Source organism: Pieris napi, chromosome 13 (assembly GCF_905475465.1).
Source record: "Pieris napi chromosome 13, ilPieNapi1.2, whole genome shotgun sequence".
In the NCBI taxonomy this organism is placed as follows: Eukaryota; Metazoa; Arthropoda; class Insecta; order Lepidoptera; family Pieridae; genus Pieris; species Pieris napi.
Window position 1 is genome coordinate 6,955,112 of NC_062246.1, and position 18,740 is coordinate 6,973,851.

Sequence of the window (18,740 nt, forward strand, 5' to 3'; positions counted from 1 at the left end):
TTAAGTAGACCTATAAAACTCAATCAAACTGTATACGTTATTTATTAATAGAGGGTACTGTTTGAATTTGTACTCTCTTAAAGAGTACTTAAGGAAGCATTTCGCTTGCAGGTACGTACTAAAATAAGTTCACCATAGATTCGATTAATATTTGAAAAAAGATTAAATTGAATAAATAACGAATCGTGATAAAAATTAAATTTAATAAATATTTACATTAAAAATATTATGGTGTTTATCACAATGAAAAAGAGCATGTACGTTTGTAACAAAATATATTCTATCAATTAAACATATCTTTACTTACCTACCTGTTCTGTATGTCAAAATGAAATCACGGTGAAACACAAAAAATTTACATAAAGTATGACTTGCTTTCTGATTTCAATGTACAACTGATTTTCAAATAAACCTTGTAATTTCACATATGGTAATATGCCGTTTTGTTATCCACAATTCTGAGTCAGTGATGAGTTTACCTAAATGTTCAAGATTCTGGAGAAATCTTACAATCGAATGATGTAATGTTTTTTAATGATTAGTTGTTCGAACTATAATAACATGATATATTTTCATATACTGTTTTGTAAAGTTACAAAACATTCTTATAGTTTTACTTCCACTGAACATGGATCAGATATTGGGATCAGTCTTGAGTTATCGATAAAGCCGGGCAAAGTCACGCAGAAGTCGAGTTGCTTCTTTACACTTTTCCGCTCTGAAACAAAAAATGAATATTTAAGCGTAAAATTGTATATGTACATAATATTGTCCAAAAACTGTAATCAGATCAGTTCCAAATTTAACACTAATGGTTTTAATATGAAAAAACATTGACACAGAAATGTATTATTAAATAATTATTATATGTTCTTAATTTTATTTTCCCACTTCTAGTAAGTACCCTATTTTTAATTTAGAAATACACAACTCTTATTAAATAAACGAGTCCAACAGCACCATTATAATCATTTATCTCTTCATCGCAGTGTAAAAACAATTTAGTAGAAAGAAATAAAATAGTACTTTAGTAAAACTGCAATTTTACTGATTTGTTCTTGACCATTGAGGGTGTAATATCTTTTGTATGAAGTGTGTAAGTAAATGCGATTAGACTAATTTAAATTTTTGACCAATATTCATTCTAAATCTGTATAAACCACATTAAATGTGCAAATTTTTCCAGCTAAAAATATTTCAGAGAAAACAACTTGTCAAGCTTTTAAAAAAAACTATTTTTTCATATAACTCACTTGACAGCATATTGATGGAACTGCCAGCACTGTTGTTCCGTGGCATGAGCGCGACCCCTCGGTAACCTCGGTAGTGCGGCCGCGACCCAATCTACTCCATGACGCCGTTGCCAATCCACGAGTTCTAGTAGAACTTTACCCACCTGTTAGAGCATTAGATCTTCTTGAATATGTCATTTATTATACTCCCGTTGTAGTAATAAATGTTTATTAACAAATACTTACATTAACATATATTTTCAAATTCGTTACAGTATATAAAGCAATGTAATGAAGCGTAATGTTTAATCATATATTTCTTACCTCACTAAGCATGTACGCGTGTAAATACAACGCAGAAGCTTCCAATAATGCGTACGTCAGCGCCTCACCATATTCTGACACTATTGCATTGATTTGTGCTGTCAAACAAAAATCATTAATAATTACCAGTTGTTAAACCGTCAGATATAATTAGAGCTATGTTAAAGCTAACAAGTAAAATTTCCCCACAGTATTCCAATCCCTTAATTATCGAAAGGGTGAAAAATACATCGCATAAATTTAAGGCAATGAAATCCCTCATTCAGGTAGAGAATACCTAGTTGTGTAAAGAACAATTTTTCATAGTAAAACTAATTAAATTAATACTTTTGAACCTTATATTAGGGGCCATCCATAAAGTACGTCACACGTTAATGGGGAGGGAGGGTATCACCGAAGTGTGACATCGTGTGACAAGGGGCATGGGGGGGTCAATACTTTTGTGACGTCACATGTTAAAATTTAAAATACTAAAACGCAAAGTTTGGATGTGAATTAAAAATTTACGAACTTGATCTAGGTATATTTATTCGTAACGTCATTTAACTTCTAGAGCGGCGTTGTAATGCAAGTGAGACACTCAAATTCACGAGAATTTTGAATGGTAAATACATACATAAATTTAAAAAATGTGTGACGCCACATCAGGAGGGGGGGGGGGGTTTATAAAAATGTGACAACCTGTGACAAGGACGGGGGGACGGGGTTCAAAAGTCCTAAAATTCGTGTGACGTACTTTATGGATGGCCCCTTATCAGCAGCATTAAGAATTGTCTACTAGACTTAACCTGCATGTATTGTAAAAATGATACTCACAGCCGAGAGGCGTAGCGGGATCCGACTCGTGCGCAAGCCTCAGCAGATCGTAGAGGAAGCTCATGAGAGAACAGCTTGCGTCGCGATGATCGAGACGCGCAGCTTTCACCCCACAAGAAACAACTGCCGTGCAGCATCCCGACTCCACGAATTGGAGAGGAATCCGCTGGAGGTACCTAGAGCAACAGAAGAGTAGTACTTTGTATGTTAAGAAGAGAATCTGACATATTGAGGGTGTAGTCAACCACCCGATATTGGAAACGCACATTCATCCGAGTGATGCTCGATTAAAATACAATTAATATTATTTTCGTTATGTCTTATGGTTCGAAGGTTAGTAGCAAATATATTGCGCACTTCAAAACGTATTTCATGAGGTAAAAACTGAAGATACATACAATTTATTATGAATATCATACAACTGCGGTTATTATTCAAAAGCAAAAGTAGAATTAATTAAACTACCTAAAAATAATTTAATTTGTTCATTTTACTTTATACCTCCAAACTAGCTGTGGCCAACGATTTTGTTTATGGTGATTCGATGAAGTGTGTTTCTGATATTAATTATTAAAATAAATTTTCAAGTTAAAGCAGTGTCATGCATTTTAACATTTATACCAATACGTTATAAACTCGTAAAGATTTTCACACAGTAAATAATAATAATAATGAGAAAGGAATTTCTTAAGTACAAGACGAGCCGTAAGCAGAAAACTAATATGCGATTAAAAGTATGGATCAAAGGCCGAGCACGATTTTATTTACATAGATCATAGAACATAATGTAACAAAAAAACATAAATACAGCACCGTAATTCATCATGTAAACGCTGGTTCAAAAAGTAATGCTGTTAATAGATAAACATTTGCGGTACAATCATATAGTTGCATAATTAAAGCATGTTAAAATAATAGTCCAGATAGGTGGACCTTAAAGACAACTGTATGGATAGCACCAAGAGGAAGGAGAAGAGGTCGCCCAAAAACAAGGTGGATAGAAGAAATAGAAGCGGTAGCAGGGAACGAATGGAGAAAGAGAGACAGAGACAGTTGGAAAAAGCTGGAGTAGGGCCTTTACCCGTGAAGGGGGTCTGATCGACGGTACTGAAGGAAGCTAGAATATATCATAACAAGCAAAATTTATTATTATTCTCTTACATTAAGTGTAACATAAACTATATTATTATTCGAATGTTGTTTTTAAATTATGTCCAATGCCGTAGCATCTTCCGTGGGCAACATCATTCTGTTAATTTTGTGTCACGGTGCGCGCGCATCGTAAAATTTCACTCTTATCAATTTTTCATAACGCGCCTAAAGAAGTATAACTTCAAAAAAAATATGTTTAAAAATGTAAAATAATCTAAGCTGTGTATTATAATTTGTTTTTGTCATGATTGGAAATAAAACGGGCTTTATTATTATTATTATTAAAATAATATTCCTTACCTCACACAAAGCCGATACAAGTCATCAACTGTATCCGGGTTGTCCTTGAGTCCGTCAGGTTTACCTAAGAGTTCTAACGCTGGGGGCAAAAGGGCATGTAGGAGATGGGCTAAAGGCGGGGCACTCAATGGTCCTCCTAATGCATCTGCCAGTACTCCAGTCAGGTAGAGAAGACAGGAGTGCTGGTAGATTGCGTAAAGGGGGGGAAGAGAAGTAGCAAGAGCGGGAAGCAGTTCTACTGCGTCACGTCCCGTGCCTCTTACGCAGAAACGTACGCAACGGCACACACGTTCCATTACACGCCCTTCGCGTACGTATCTGAAATTTTTATTGCTTTTATCGTAAAATTTTGCTATCCCATATAAAGCATATGACAATAGACATTGTAAGTTAATTTTTCTTATGTCAACTTTTATAAATAAATTTTAATACAATTAATTAATAAATAAAGGCTCATCTCCAAAAATACTATTACTCTAATTAACATTCTCTATTGTTTTAGTATCAATATTTATTTTTTCATTATAACTACTTTGCATGCAGTGTACATAAACATGAATAAAACTTTTGTTTAAAGTTCTTTTATTTTTTTTCACCATTTACAGTAATTTTTGGACATTGTTAAATTTTTTTTAACTGATTTAAATTGAATCAATTTGGATTTAAGTGGTGTGTAATGTGGTGCAGCCTTTTAATTAAATTATTGAAATTTGTAATTTTAAGCCTTTATTTAGTGTGCTACTGGAATGATTTTATTAAAATTGTGAATGGAGATAAAATACATAATTTTCTATTAATTCTAAATGAATCAAGAAATAAACTAACTTCTGCATTGTTCTATGAAGCACAGGCCAGGCGTCCTTAAAGGCCGGCATACAAGGGTGGCCCTTTGTGGGGTCAGAAGGGGGTGCCACGTCCACATCGCGGAACAGGGCTGCCACCCGGTCGAGCCACAGAACGGGATCAGTAGGGGACCCCTTGCGCAGTTCTGTGTTACTCTCCAATAGGGCTGACAGCCCTGCCAACTGCACTCCTACTGACTCGCGCATCGCTGAACATAGCTGATAAAAAATAATAGTTTATAAAACATGGGGTATTGAATTTCATGTATTGTCTATAACACGTTGTTGTATTGTCTATGCCACATTTCGTTGAAATAATTTAAAACATTCAAAAAAAAAACATTTAATCATATGGGTAACACATTGTACACTTATGACTTGTCAGTAAAGAAATACATATTAATGCTTCTAATTTTATATTTAGTGCCAGTTCTCAAATCAAGGGCATAGAACGGAAGAGAAGAACTGGCAAATAAACTCTCCACCACTCTTTTTAATCGCCATGTTTTTTTTTACACAACGTTTGTAAGGAGCTGCAACCATTAAACCATGTTCCACATGACTTCTTAGGTAATTAATAATAATAACATAAATTAAAAACAAATAGTTGTCCTCTATCAGCAGGAGGCATGGTGAAATAGGAGCACGCACTAACATTATCGTGGGAACACGCAAACACATAGTCGAAATAACTAACATCACCGACCGAATTCAAGTACGACCAGACACCACAAGTAGCACCCGTTCACGACGCATGGCCAGCCATCGGCCCCCTCGCCATATTTTAGGGAGAGATTAAAATTGAATACCATTAATAAAACCTCTAATGTTGCTCGCGCGAGTTCTGATACTTTTCCTAATTTTGTTGAATATTCATCACCAATAATTTTTGAGAACATCCATAAAAAAATTGTTACAGTAATGGTCCATAATAGAACTATTTACCTGATCATGTGGTAACCGGGAGATGGCAGCAGCGAGGGCTCTCATGAGTGTAGAAGCAGTGTGAATGGGCAGAGCGAGTTGATCTGCTGCTCGAGCTGCTTCCACCACTAATGCTGCATGACACGACGCCTCACTACGACAGGCTTTGCAGATGTTCTATGAGAAATCAGAGATTGCACAAAATGTGAATAATTTAATACATACAAACAGAATTTTAATTTGGAAGTATTATTACTAATGGAATTGGGTGCTTCTCGAATATGCATAGGTGTATTGCATATAAATACATATAAATTGTCAAAAACTATAATAATTTCGGAAAATTCATAAAGTAGGTTTATTCAAGTATTACGTCACGCATTTTTGGAGATTATTGACCCCCCCATGTAACGCGCCGTAACGTTTATCTGTACCCAAGTATAGTTAAACTTTTCGTGACCACCCAGTGACTCCTTTATACCTAAAAGTTACCATACCATTATGTGGTGTAAAGTACTGGAAAGTCGAAAATAATATTAACAATACCGCGTAATTGAATCCCCGACCCGCATCGTAAATTTTTAGAAAAGGCCCCCCCCCCCCCCCTAAAATTCGTTACCTAATACTTGAACGCTCCCTAATGGAATATGGAGAAACAATTCTCAAAACATTATTAATATTAAAAAACTAAATTTTGTTAGTCTAATAACTAACTGTAACTTTAGTCTCTTCTCATCGCACAGTTATAACAATTTATCAGAGAAATAAATGTCTTGAAGATAAAATAGCTTGTTAGAGTATGTAATGTTTTGTGAGGCTTTCATTTTACATTTCCTATTATAATATCCTGTAGATATATATTATAACCTGTAGAGCAACTGCAGCAGCATTAGCCAATTTAGGTTGCACCAGAGATCTGACTAAAAACCGGAGACATGGCTCCAGGCATTGCGGGTGCTTCTCAATCCAGTCACACAACTCCCCAAGAAGCTGAATACAAGTATTCATAACAGCTAAGTGGCTGTCCTCAGGCATAGACAAAATTGCTTCTATGACTTTAGGGACAAAGTCATATTCTTCTCTGCTGAAAACATGATTATTGGGGTCTATTTTAGGGGTCTAAATACGTAAAATATGTTTTCTACATTCTATTTCATTCAAAATCATTTTAGAGAAGGCATTGTGGGGTGCCTTTCTCGAACCTAATTTTGCTGTTGTGCTGATGATTTTTCTTTTTTTTCTGCTCTAAGTGCCAACAAATTTCTATAATTTTATTTTATTGTGAGCTTGTATTATCGTATATGTTTTAATTGTATTTTTAATTCCTCTATTTTTTTTTTGTTAAACTTATGTTTACATTAATTGTCACACATTTTAGATGTAAGATTTTGTAAAATAATTAGTAGATTTAGTACTGTGCGTGATGTCGTAAACTTTCTAACTAAGTAAATAAACTGCTAGAAAAGATTAGTCAATCATTGTTGACCAAATAACTTTTAATAATTAACAATCTCTAGTGTACTCACGGAAGAATATTTTTTGCTACTGCTTGCATAATAAATAGCGCAGCTTCTGTCTGCTCCCATGGCAAGTTTGCTTGTAGTACTGAGAACATCTTTCGGAAAACAGAACTAGATCCGACTATGAAAACCACATCCTTTATAAGCTCATATACTTTCACTCGGAAATCCTGAAAAAAATGTGTATTGTTTATTTATGTTTGCGTTTAATGATTGTCCTCTTGTGATATTAGAAAAATTGCCAGTGAAAGACCTCAGGCCTCACAGAAAGGATACAAGACTTGATTGTCTAGATAAATCGTAAAATTTTCTAGAGAACATTTAACATATTGACTAACATAGAATTCGTCCCCTTCTTCGGGCAAGCTCTGGTCATCAGGTTCACACTGACAGTGTCGTGCTAAAGCTTCTATTAATCTTTCGATATGAGGCTTAAAAGCATCCGTTAACTGTTGGTAATCCCGTTGGTACACTTCTTCCGATAATCTATACCACAGATTGAATGTGATTTCTGCTATCTGTAATTTCAAATATTTCAGTGATCTTATTGTTGTAATGGTAATAAATTATGTATTTGTGATTTGTTAAAAATTTAATAGGAAATAAAAATAAGTTCTATTTTCACTGTTTTTTTGCAGCTTATATATAACAGCTAAGCATTATAAAAGCTATTTAGGATAATCATTGACAAGTGCTATATGTGAAATACTTACTTCATAATCATGATGTCCAACACATACTAAAGCAAGCTCCAGAGACCGAATTGCAAAATGGCCTTGTCCATTTGCTGTACTAATTATTATTCTCTCTAAAAATGTTTCTCCCAGTTCTGTAAATAGTCTAGCTAAGTTTGCAGCTTTTTCCTCTTCTTCATGAGCTACTGCTAAGTGATAGCTTTCTTCTAAAGCTGACAAACTGTCAAATAACATTCTTTCAACCTCGTCTCCATTGTTGTTTTGCTCTAAACAGTCTAGTATTGCGCACATACAGTCTGTAGCTGCCTCATGTAATGAATTGTTTGTATTATAATCCCTTAAAACTTGCACACATAAACCAACCACAGGGTTCTGAGCTAATTCCTGAAGATTTATTGCTTTCACTTGGGTCCATGATGTCATGCACCTTATTATTTTCAATGCTATGTTAGAAGTCTGTGAACTATTTATACAATCCTTAAGAAAAATGACTACAATGGGAGAGTTTCCTCTTAGATCTAATTTTATCTGCTCACGACGATTGTCTCCTAATTTTAGACTTGATGAGTCTATTTCTTGAGGTAGCACTGTCAATATTTCAAGCAGAGCAAAATTATTTTTATTAGAAAATATTTTTATAAGGTCACTAACACAGTTCTGCCAAGTGGGCATCTGTAAAGCTAGATCAGCTAAGGCTAAAGATAGTTGAGTAAGAATTGCTGAGTTGACATCTGGAGATACCGATTCTAAGTGCAATATGAGAGAGTCCCGGAGAGAAATTACAGCATCATCGGGCAGTTCAGATAAATTGTGTTGAACCTTTGATCTCATTGTTTGCGCTGCGAAGTAACAAGCTTGAAAATTTTTTTTCTGGTGCAACAGTTCGTCGGCTACTTTCCAAGAATGTATCTGAAATAAATACATGTCATATATTCAAAATTTCTTGCAAAACTTTAAACTATAAAACACGTAACATACCGATTTTTGTACATCTCCGAGCCATAACGAAGCCTTTTCTTTTTCATTAACATTAGGGTTATCATATAAGGCGCTTATGGCCTGATAAACTGTATCCATTGAAGGAGCCTCCATCTTGCAATTTTAAATAAACACAAAATAATATCTTATCGATTTTCTACTTTTATGTTAAATAAAACATTTAATAACATACTTTTCGTAGAAATATTTAAAATGTAACAAAATACAAATTAGCTCGAGTGAGCTTCGAGAAAACGTAAACTAGACGTATCACATTCTAGCTTGACGTACGTCAAAATGACATAAGCACAGACAAACAGAGAACGAGGATAACCTATATCGTCAACGGATAGCTTTATACACAAATATTATGTATAGCGGGTGTCTTATTATGCCGCATAATCTAACGGTTCAATAGCATACCTAGGTAACACTAAAAATGTTTAGAAAATGAAAAACGGCTTAATGTAGAAAGTTGCCGATACTTTTATTGTTTATCGAAGTAAACCCGTTCCTCTCTAGATATCGTCACATTCGATGGAACCACTGAGAAAAGCAGTGGGCCCATTCTTTCTTAGGGGTCTGAGGTCTCTTCTATAGAATTTTCATTTTCACCGCATCTTCAGGGCTCGTAAAGCGTATACATCGAATTTTATCTTTAGTTTTGGGTTCGTAATACATCCAGCTTTAATCAACTGTGACGTCTGACGATGTCAAATACAGCATTTGAGCCGCCGTTGAACTTATCTAACATTTGGCGACACCAGTCCATGCGAAGGTGTTTCTGGTTATCAATTAAAGTATGGGGAATGCATCTGGTCATGCATGCATCACAAAGCTTCCTGACGCCCAGATGATCGTGTAATATTTTTTGAACTTGACTTGCCTAGGCTTGCCCGTATCTGCTGATAGGTCACTCTCTTATCTTCCTCTATCATGCGTCGCACAGCACTGATGTTATCTTCAGTAGTCGCTGATAAAGGACGTCCCTCACGCGGATCATCATTGAGATTGCTACGTCCACGCTTAAACTCCTTAAACCAATTGTAAATAGTTGCACGAGATAAGGCTTCATTAAGAAATGCTAACCGCAGGCTATCATAGCTTTGTTGTAGAGTAAGCCCAAAACGAAAGTCATAATAAATCATTGACCGAAAATTTTCTCGCGTTAGGTTAATTTCCACGTGTAACAAGTTTTAGAATTGCCGCCAATATACTATACATTAGGTTACCAAAGAGTTCTAAAATTGAAATGCAAAAAAGTTTTTATTGGCAATGTTTCTAATTGGCCAATTCTAAACATTTTCAGTGTTACCCACGTAATCGTCCTCTTTTATAGCATTATAGACCAGTGCAGATAGCCTTTAAAATAAATAAAAAGTGAAAAAAATAATAGTGGGATGAAACCTATGGAAAGGGAGGATAATATTATAAAAATTAAAGCAAAAATAATTTACGGGCGATCTGAGGTCGGGAAGGGGGTGGGTGGGGCGGAGGTTTAAGGGTAAAAAACGGTTTATCTCGATTTCCGGCAAAACTAAAAGTCTTATCGAAGAAAGTTAAATGGCAAAGTTGTAGGTAATAAAAAGATCTAAAACTTTTATATACACATATTTTTCACATAACCTCAAAATTTATGTGAAAAATTCAAAAAACCAAGTTTTTGGTTTTTTATTTTTATCTTTTACAAAAATTAATTTTTTCAAACGAAATTTGGTAAAAACTTACCTTTCTATGTCCCAAATACGCTGTAATTTATTTGACTAAAAATATTTATTTTTTCACCTTATTTTGAATTAATATCGAAAAAACACGCTAATTTTCAATCGAAAATTCACCCGTCAAAATATCAGCTTTTTTCAAAAAGTTGGTGTGCAAAAGTTCGTTGTAATCTTAACTTTCCTATGGTAAAAAAATATATATATATTGCCATAGTAAATCTTCTCAGAAAATGCAAAAAATCGTATGCAGTAACGCCCAGACCCGTCATCCCCTTCCCTATGAATCTTCTTTAAAAAATAGATATTTTTAGTCAAATAAATTACAGCGTATTTGGGACATAGAAAGGTAAGTTTTTACCAAATTTCGTTTGAAAAAATAAATTTTTGTAAAAGATAAAAATAAAAAACCAAAAAGTTGGTTTTTTGAACTTTTCACATAAATTTTGAGGTTATGTGAAAAATGTGTGAATACAAAAGTTTTAGATCTTTTTATTACCTACAACTTTGCCATTTAACTTTCTTCGATAGGACTTTTAGTTTTGCCGGAAATCGAGATAAACCGTTTTTTACCCTTAAACCTCCCCCCTACCCCTTCCCGACCTCAGATCGCCCGTAAATTATTATTCCTTTAATTTTTATAATATTCTCCTCCTTTTCCAATAGGTTTCATTCTACTATTATTTTTTTAGGTTTCAAAAATTATCGGCACTGGTCTATTATCTACCGGTTTAATATTATAATCTACCGATTTTATAAGGAACATTCCAAATTACTGGTTGGAATGTTAACGCGTAAACTAACTAAACGTAAACTGACTATATTTTTTCCGAATAGTAAACAGGTAAAATAGACTAAATTTTGTTTTATTTGATAGAATATTTCGTTTCTTTCGCAGGATTTGATTATTCCGAATAATAGACCACAAGCCCATGAACAAAAAATACCTGTGAAATGACCCAACCTGAATTACGCTTAGAAGGCTGTTACTATATCTGAAAATAGCTCTGAGCACTATGCCGTCATTTCTGAGCGGTACATGTGAGTACGTGAGTGAATGGACTTTCTCAGGTACAATGGGGGAATTTCGACTTATTATTAATGTACGGCTTTGTTATAAGTGTATAGATGATTAAAAATAAATGTCGAAAAACCTAGTGCCGTACAAAAGTGATGGTGCCGGAAGTCGGAGCAAATTTTTTATTCGACGACAGTTGCAGAAGCAATATAGGTCATTTATTACTGTACGGCATTTGTGTGGTTCCTTTTGGACACATATACAGATACTTTACCCGTAAACGCCGTACATATTTCCAGCGGAGCGGTCGAAAGCCAAGGGTGTTGCGACCCATATGTCTGATTAGCATATAGGTGATGATGATATGAAACAACATAAAATTAAATGATCTTGAGAGTACTTCACAAATAGATAACATTTTCCAGCATGCCGTACATTTTTTGTGGAACACATAGGTGTATGGGGTAAATTACTTTCTTCAGAAAAGAGTCATTTTCCGGTGACTTTTATCTGTACGGCAATAACACAGGTTATTAATACTTTAGACAATCTTCAATAAAAGATAAATGCCGTACACTTTCGATAGTCCGCTAACACCGCCTACCAATACAGGGCGTCCCAAAGTTATGGGAAATGAAGGGAAAGTACCTTAAATATCGTAGATAGGGTATTTTACTAAAAGAAGACTTTATGTTATTTTTAAAAGTTATTAATTCTGCATTCAAAGATTTTTTAAAAATTACTTGCCTTGTCTGGGAATCGAACCGACTTAAATGTAAAAAAAACACCCCTACTTTTATGATGCCAATCGAAAGAATGGCCAAAAACTAATAACTCTTCTTAAGTAACATAGTATTTTAAAAGAAAGGAACAGCGTGAATATATCTTTTTAATCAAATTAAAAACATCTATCGTATTCGGCATAAAAAAATCCCCTACGAGTCTGTTACTTTAGAAAAGTTATTAGGTTTTGGCCATTCTTTCGATTGGCATCATAAAAGTAGGGGTGTTTTTTTTTTTAATTTAAGCCGGTTCGATTTCCAGACGAGGCAAGTAGTTTTTAAAAAATCTTTGAATGCAGAATTACTAACTTTTATAAATAACATAAAGTCTTCTTTTAGTTAAATACCCTATCTGCGATATTTAAGGTACTTTCCCTTCATGTCTCATAACTTTGGGACGCCCTGTATTATATTTTTATTTTTGTTAAAAATATTTTTCCTTTACCTCTCTCTGCTGGTACGATAAGGCTGTAAATATACTTTACAGCCTTATGGTAGTATACTCAGATATGTACAGTTATTAATGACCTTAAGGGACACCTCAAACGTCGTCGAAGTTTTTATCAGCTGTAAAGAATAATCTGGAGTAAAATGTACGGCATCTGGTTTTTTTTGTTTATTTATATTTGTTACATATAAAATAACAATAATCTTTGAAAATATTACTCCCCATATTACTCTAGGAGTATTTGAAAAGTCATCAAAATTTCGGAAATTTCATATATTTTTTATCATAATATTTTTATTTGTTACCATTTATAATGAACGGCTATAATGTACAACGGTAATATTTAGTAACATTATGTAAAAAAACAAGTTGCCGTACATTATTCTCTGATCTTACAGCAGTAAGAACTTGGTAAATCCTGAAATTTCGATAAATATTTAATTACACAAATATTAACTATAATATTTGGACGGCATAATTATAAAACATTATTGTCCGTGTTAAATAATATTTTGAACATGTTGCCGTACATTTTACAATGACCTTAGGGTATATGGGTGTAGGGGTAGGGTTCCGACCCTTGGCTTTCGACCGCTCCGCTGGAAATATGTACGGCGTTTACGGGTAAAGTATCTGTATATGTGTCCAAAAGGAATCACACAAATGCCGTACAGTAATAAATGACCTATATTGCTTCTGCAACTGTCGTCGAATAAAAAATTTGCACCGACTTCCGGCACCATCACTTTTGTACGGCACTAGGTTTTTCGACATTTATTTTTAATCATCTATACACTTATAACAAAGCCGTACATTAATAATTAGTCGAAATTCCCCCATTGTACCTGAGAAAGTCCATTCACTCACGTACTCACATGTACCGCTCAGAAATGACGGCATAGTGCTCAGAGCTATTTTCAGATATAGTAACAGCCTTCTAAGCGTAATTCAGGTTGGGTCATTTCACAGGTATTTTTTGTTCATGGGCTTGTGGTCTATAAAGTTGTATTTTATAATAAATATAGTTTGTAACGCGACAGACTCGCGTTGGCGTAAACAATGTCACACTACGGCCAAGACGCATACACGCAACGCACACATAGAAGCGCGCGGCTTCTATATAATGCGATGTCCGATCAAGCTCGTGGCATTCGCTAGCTAGACGTCTGCAAGTACGATAGCCCACCGGGTCGTCTGCTTGTGGATCTTCAGTAGCTTTTCTTGACCGATGCCCCGCGTCGTTAAGTTAAGCCTTAGCTAGGTGAACATAAGGGTTGCGATGCCCCGCGTCCTCCCTACGGTTCAATGTTAGGTTAGTCGTATTGTACCTACCTACTGTAATGTTTTCAATATTGTAACAAGAAGAACAATAAATTACTTTCTTAAGGACAATTGAGTTTAATTCTCAACACGCCCTTACAACTGGCGCCCAACGTAAAAGAAGACGGGTATACTAAAAATTCAAAAGACCCGCATTTTTTATCAACGCGCCTCACAACTGGCGCCCAACGTAAAAGAAGAAGACGGGTATACTAAAAATTCAAAAGACCCGCATTTTTTATCAACGCGCCTTACAACTGGCGTTCAATGTAAAAGAAGAAGACGGGTATATTAAAATTAAACAGACCCGCAATATTTTTAACGCGCCTTACATCTGGCCTACAACTGGTTAACAACTGGTTTATCTACGCGTCGTTCAACTGGCAACAGTAAAAATAAATATACGGGTGTACTAAAATTTTAAACTACCCGCATTTTTTCAAAATGAGCGAACAAGCTACAAATATAGTTATGAGTGACAATCAACTCATTCACTTGATTGAAGCGATATCAAGAACATCATTGTCTTCAAGAGAAGAAAGTTTTGAACGACTAATACAATCTTTTTCGTCGATATCTACTTCAGATACCAATATGCAACGTACAAGTTTTGCTAAATGTTTTTCAAGGTTTAGTGGTGAACGAGATTTCAATGTGGTGGAAGAATTTATTAACACTATAAGTATCTTCAAGAAAATTGAAAATATTTCGGATGATGATGCCATAGAAGGTTTGGGGTTATTATTAACTGGTCAAGCATCAACTTGGTGGCAAGGAGTAAAAACGGAGGCAAAAACTTGGATTTCAGCAATAAATCTGTTAAGAGAATCTTTCGCCCCGAAAAAGCAACCTCACGAAATTTATTTAGAATTATTTTCTACACGCCAAGGTCTCAAGGAATCAATTGACACATTTCTTTGTACAAAACGTGCACTTTTGTCACAATTACCAACACAACGACACAAGGAAGAGGATCAAATTGATTTAATTTATGGTTTGCTAAACATTTATTTGAAAAAACATATTCCAAGGTCAGAAATTAAAACTTTTCGGGATCTACTTACAAAAGGACGTCATTTTCAAAGTTTAAAAAATAATGAAGAGAGAGAAAAATTAATAACCAAAAGGTGCAATTATTGTAACAAGAGGGGTCACACAGAAGATGAGTGCAGGAAAAAACAATATAATGAGAAAGCAAAGAATATGGAGAAGCCAGGTGTTAAGTGTTATGGTTGTGGCACTCCGGGAGTGTACAGGAGCAATTGCTTGAACTGTAAAAGTAAGGAAACGCCACCAAAGCCGGTACAATTTTATTCTATTATTAATAAAACTATAGAAGATGGCGTAAAAATACCTATAATTGAAGTAACGATTAAAAATTCAAATGGGTACGCTTATTTAGACTCCGCGGCTCGTACAAGTATCGCTGGTTCTACATTATACGAATTATTATTAAAAGAAGGCTACACTTTCACGGACAAGGAAGCTATAATTAATTTAGCTGATGTCTCCACAAAACACACGAAGCTCAAAGTTATAACCATTGAAATAAATATAGGTAATCGTTGTGTTCCCATTACATTCTCTGCAATGCCAGATGAAAAGAATACTAGAACATTGTTGGGAATAGATTTTCTAGAATCTGCAGGAATAGTACTTAACTTACCTCAGAGGTCATGGTATTTCATTGATGCTCCAGAAACGATTTTTCCATTCTTACAAATTAAAAACGTACCCGCACTCATTATAAAGAATTCCCAAAATGTAAAAAAAATGGATTTTACAAATATCAATTTAACTTCAAAAACAAACGACAGTCCAACAGAGTTTTTAAAATGGTTTAATGAAATTAAAATGTTATCTCCTATTCCGGATACTCCTCCTTACATTAAAGATGAATCCGAAACAAGCCCCGTACATAAACGAGAATGGAAGTTAAGGCGATTGAATACACCACCTCCAATTATTCGTCCTAGGGAGCCTAGAGCAGAAAACGAAGACACATTAAAGCATAAGGATCCTCGTGTACAATACATACCAATAAATCCTATTAAACTTTATTCTTTTGATTTTTCAATCATTGATCAACCAGATATTTTATTAAGAAATAATGAGGCTGAATTATTAAGTGATAGAGAACGATCGCAATTAAATAATCTATTGTTTGAGTATCAAACAATTTTTAATAAAAATGGTTTCCCAACTACAAACATAGAGCATACAATTGATACCGGTAATCATCAACCAGTATCTGTAAAACCATATCGATTATCACCTCTTCGTCAGAAACAATTAAGGACGAAAATTGATGAAATGCTAGAAAATGATATCATTGAGGAGTGTGACTCACCTTGGGCAGCACCAGTTATCCTCGTTCCTAAAGGTGGAAACGATGTAAGAGTTTGTATTGATTACAGACGTTTGAACGAAATAACTAAACCTGACCGATATCCTTTGCCAAGGATGGATGATTTATTACATCAAGCTAAAGCAATGCCATATATGTCTACAATTGATTTACAGTCAGGTTACTGGCAAATAATTGTAAATATTAATGACCAAGACAAAACAGCATTTGTGTCTCCCTTCGGAACATATAAATTTAAGAGAATGCCATTTGGGTTACGCAATGCTCCAGCAACTTTTCAGAGGCTCATGGATCGTTTCGTTCGTGGGCTGAAATCACAATATATTTTAGCGTACTTAGATGATCTACATTTGAGATCTAAAACATTTGAAGAACATATAGAAAGTCTCAGAGAAATTTTCAATAAATTAAAAGAATACAATTTAAGAGCTAACAGAAATAAATGCAATTTCGGGTGTTCAAAAATAAAATATTTGGGTCATCTTATTGTTCCAGAAGGAATACAAGCAGATCCGGAGAAAATATCAGCTATCGTAAATTTAAAACCTCCCAGTAATTTGAAACAGTTGATATCATTTTTACAAACTGCTTCGTGGTATCGAAGATTTATTAAAAATTTTGCAATCATAGCTAGACCTCTAACCCTTCTAACAAAGAAAAATGCGACTTGGGTCTGGGATAATGATCAACAAAATGCATTCAATTTACTCAAAGAAGCATTAACTACTGCACCAATATTGCGTCAAGCTGTAAATTACGAACCATTTACCTTGAAAACCGATGCAAGTGACTATGCTATTGGAGCAGCTTTATTGCAGGGGGAGGACAATAATGAGCATGTTGTAGAATATGCTAGTAGATTATTAACTCCAGCGGAAAAGAACTACACTGTGACTGAAAAAGAAGCCCTTGCAATAGTCTGGGCGGTTTCTAAATTTAGAGGGTATATTGAAGGATCGAAATTTTTAACTATCACAGACCATCAACCATTAAAATGGCTTATGAACTTAAAAACACCTACAGGTCGTTTAGCAAGATGGGCGATGCAATTGCAACCATATGAACTGAAAATACAATATTCTACAGGGCGTACAAATTATTTAGCAGATATGCTATCTCGCCCTCAGTGCGATGAACACATTGATGATAGTAAGATTTCTTTAAATTTAGCAGAAATAGAATTGCCGAAACGGAGTGAATTATCCATAAGAGAGGGACAATTAAACGATGAAGACTTAGCAAAAATAATTTATGCTTTAGAAGGTGATATTGAGAGTGAAGACTACATAGAATGGTTTAAAAAAGGTTATTTACTTCACAAAGGAGTTCTTTATCGTTACATAGCTGATCAAGATGATGACGATGCGAAACTTTTGATTCCGAAGCAAGAAAGATATAACATATTAAAAGCTTACCATGATGCACCAATATCAGGACATTTGGGAGCCGATAAAACCATTGCTCGCATAACTAGTCATTTTTGGTGGAATGGTCTTAGAAAAGATGTTTTGAAATATATTAAAACCTGTATTGAATGTCAACGTTACAAACCTTCAAATATGAAACCATCTGGTTTATTTCAATCTACTGCAAATTACCAGAGATTTGAAGTATTGTCGATTGATCTTTTTGGACCTTTACCAAAATCAGAAAATGGAGAAAAATGGGTATTTATCATTGAAGATACTGCAACTAAATGGATAGAACTTTTTGCTGTAAAGGATGCAACATCGGAAACATGTGCTAATATACTCATAAACGAAATCATTTTAAGATATGGTATTCCCAGGAAATTAATTAGTGATAATGGCACTCAATTTATATCAGCGGTTATGCAAAAACTTACTTTTTGTTTGGATATAGATCATATACTTACTCCAGTGTATCATCCGCAGCCAAATATAGTAGAGAGAAGAAACAGAGACATGAAAACACAAATGGCGATATTTGTCAATAATCAACATCAAAATTGGCCAACTACGTTACCTACAATTAAGTTTGCTCTAAATACTGCTGTGTGTCAAAGCACGGGATACTCACCAGCTTATCTAATGTTTGGTCGAGAGCTTCGCACTCCTTACGATTTGACACTTGATCTCAGCACTATTGTTCAATCAGAAAATTTTGTAGCTGAAATAACGCCTACTTTGAAGAAGCTAATAAGGGATTTAAAAATTGCAAGTGACAATATAGAAAAACTACAAGAATACAATCAAAGAGACAAGGTTAACATTAAACGTAGACCCGATCCTGGTTATAAAAGTGGTGATTTGGTGTTAATTGAAACTCATCCATTAAGTAAT

At 34.6% G+C, this 18,740-nt stretch overlaps 2 protein-coding genes across 3 annotated transcripts; one reads left to right on the forward strand and one right to left on the reverse strand.

Moving 5' to 3' along the window:
• Positions 1 to 183: 183 nt before the first annotated feature.
• LOC125055098 (transportin-3) lies at positions 184 to 9,032 on the reverse strand. Of its 2 annotated transcripts, none has more exons than XM_047657338.1 (12): positions 8,784 to 9,032; positions 7,824 to 8,714; positions 7,449 to 7,628; positions 7,117 to 7,280; positions 6,458 to 6,671; positions 5,612 to 5,767; positions 4,650 to 4,885; positions 3,825 to 4,142; positions 2,373 to 2,548; positions 1,557 to 1,654; positions 1,254 to 1,396; positions 184 to 718 (listed from the first exon to the last, which is right to left on the reverse strand). In XM_047657338.1, the coding sequence occupies exons 1-12, from the start codon at positions 8,895 to 8,897 to the stop codon at positions 658 to 660; spliced, it is 2,751 nt and encodes a 916-aa protein (XP_047513294.1). In that variant the 5' UTR covers positions 8,898 to 9,032; the 3' UTR covers positions 184 to 657. The 2 variants fall into 2 exon arrangements, with proteins under 2 accessions (XP_047513294.1, XP_047513293.1); XM_047657337.1 differs by having other exon boundaries at positions 6,458 to 6,674; positions 8,784 to 9,031.
• A 5,631-nt stretch (positions 9,033 to 14,663) lies between these two features.
• LOC125055566 (activity-regulated cytoskeleton associated protein 1-like) lies at positions 14,664 to 16,494 on the forward strand. Its single transcript, XM_047658025.1, has 2 exons — positions 14,664 to 15,627; positions 16,487 to 16,494. The coding sequence occupies exons 1-2, from the start codon at positions 14,664 to 14,666 to the stop codon at positions 16,492 to 16,494; spliced, it is 972 nt and encodes a 323-aa protein (XP_047513981.1).
• Positions 16,495 to 18,740: the final 2,246 nt, after the last annotated feature.

Coding starts and splice junctions, on each gene's coding strand:
- LOC125055098 (XM_047657337.1), bottom strand. CDS start 8,897: ATGGAGGCTCCTTCAATGGATACAGTTTATCAGGCCATAAGCGCCTTA. Junction 2,549..3,824: donor TTGTATCGGCTTTGTGTGAG/GTAAGGAATATT, acceptor CTGTTGCTCTAG/GTACCTCCAGCGGATTCCTC. Junction 1,655..2,372: donor TCCCGCTACGCCTCTCGGCT/GTGAGTATCATT, acceptor TTTGTTTGACAG/CACAAATCAATGCAATAGTG.
- LOC125055566 (XM_047658025.1), top strand. CDS start 14,664: ATGCAACGTACAAGTTTTGCTAAATGTTTTTCAAGGTTTAGTGGTGAA.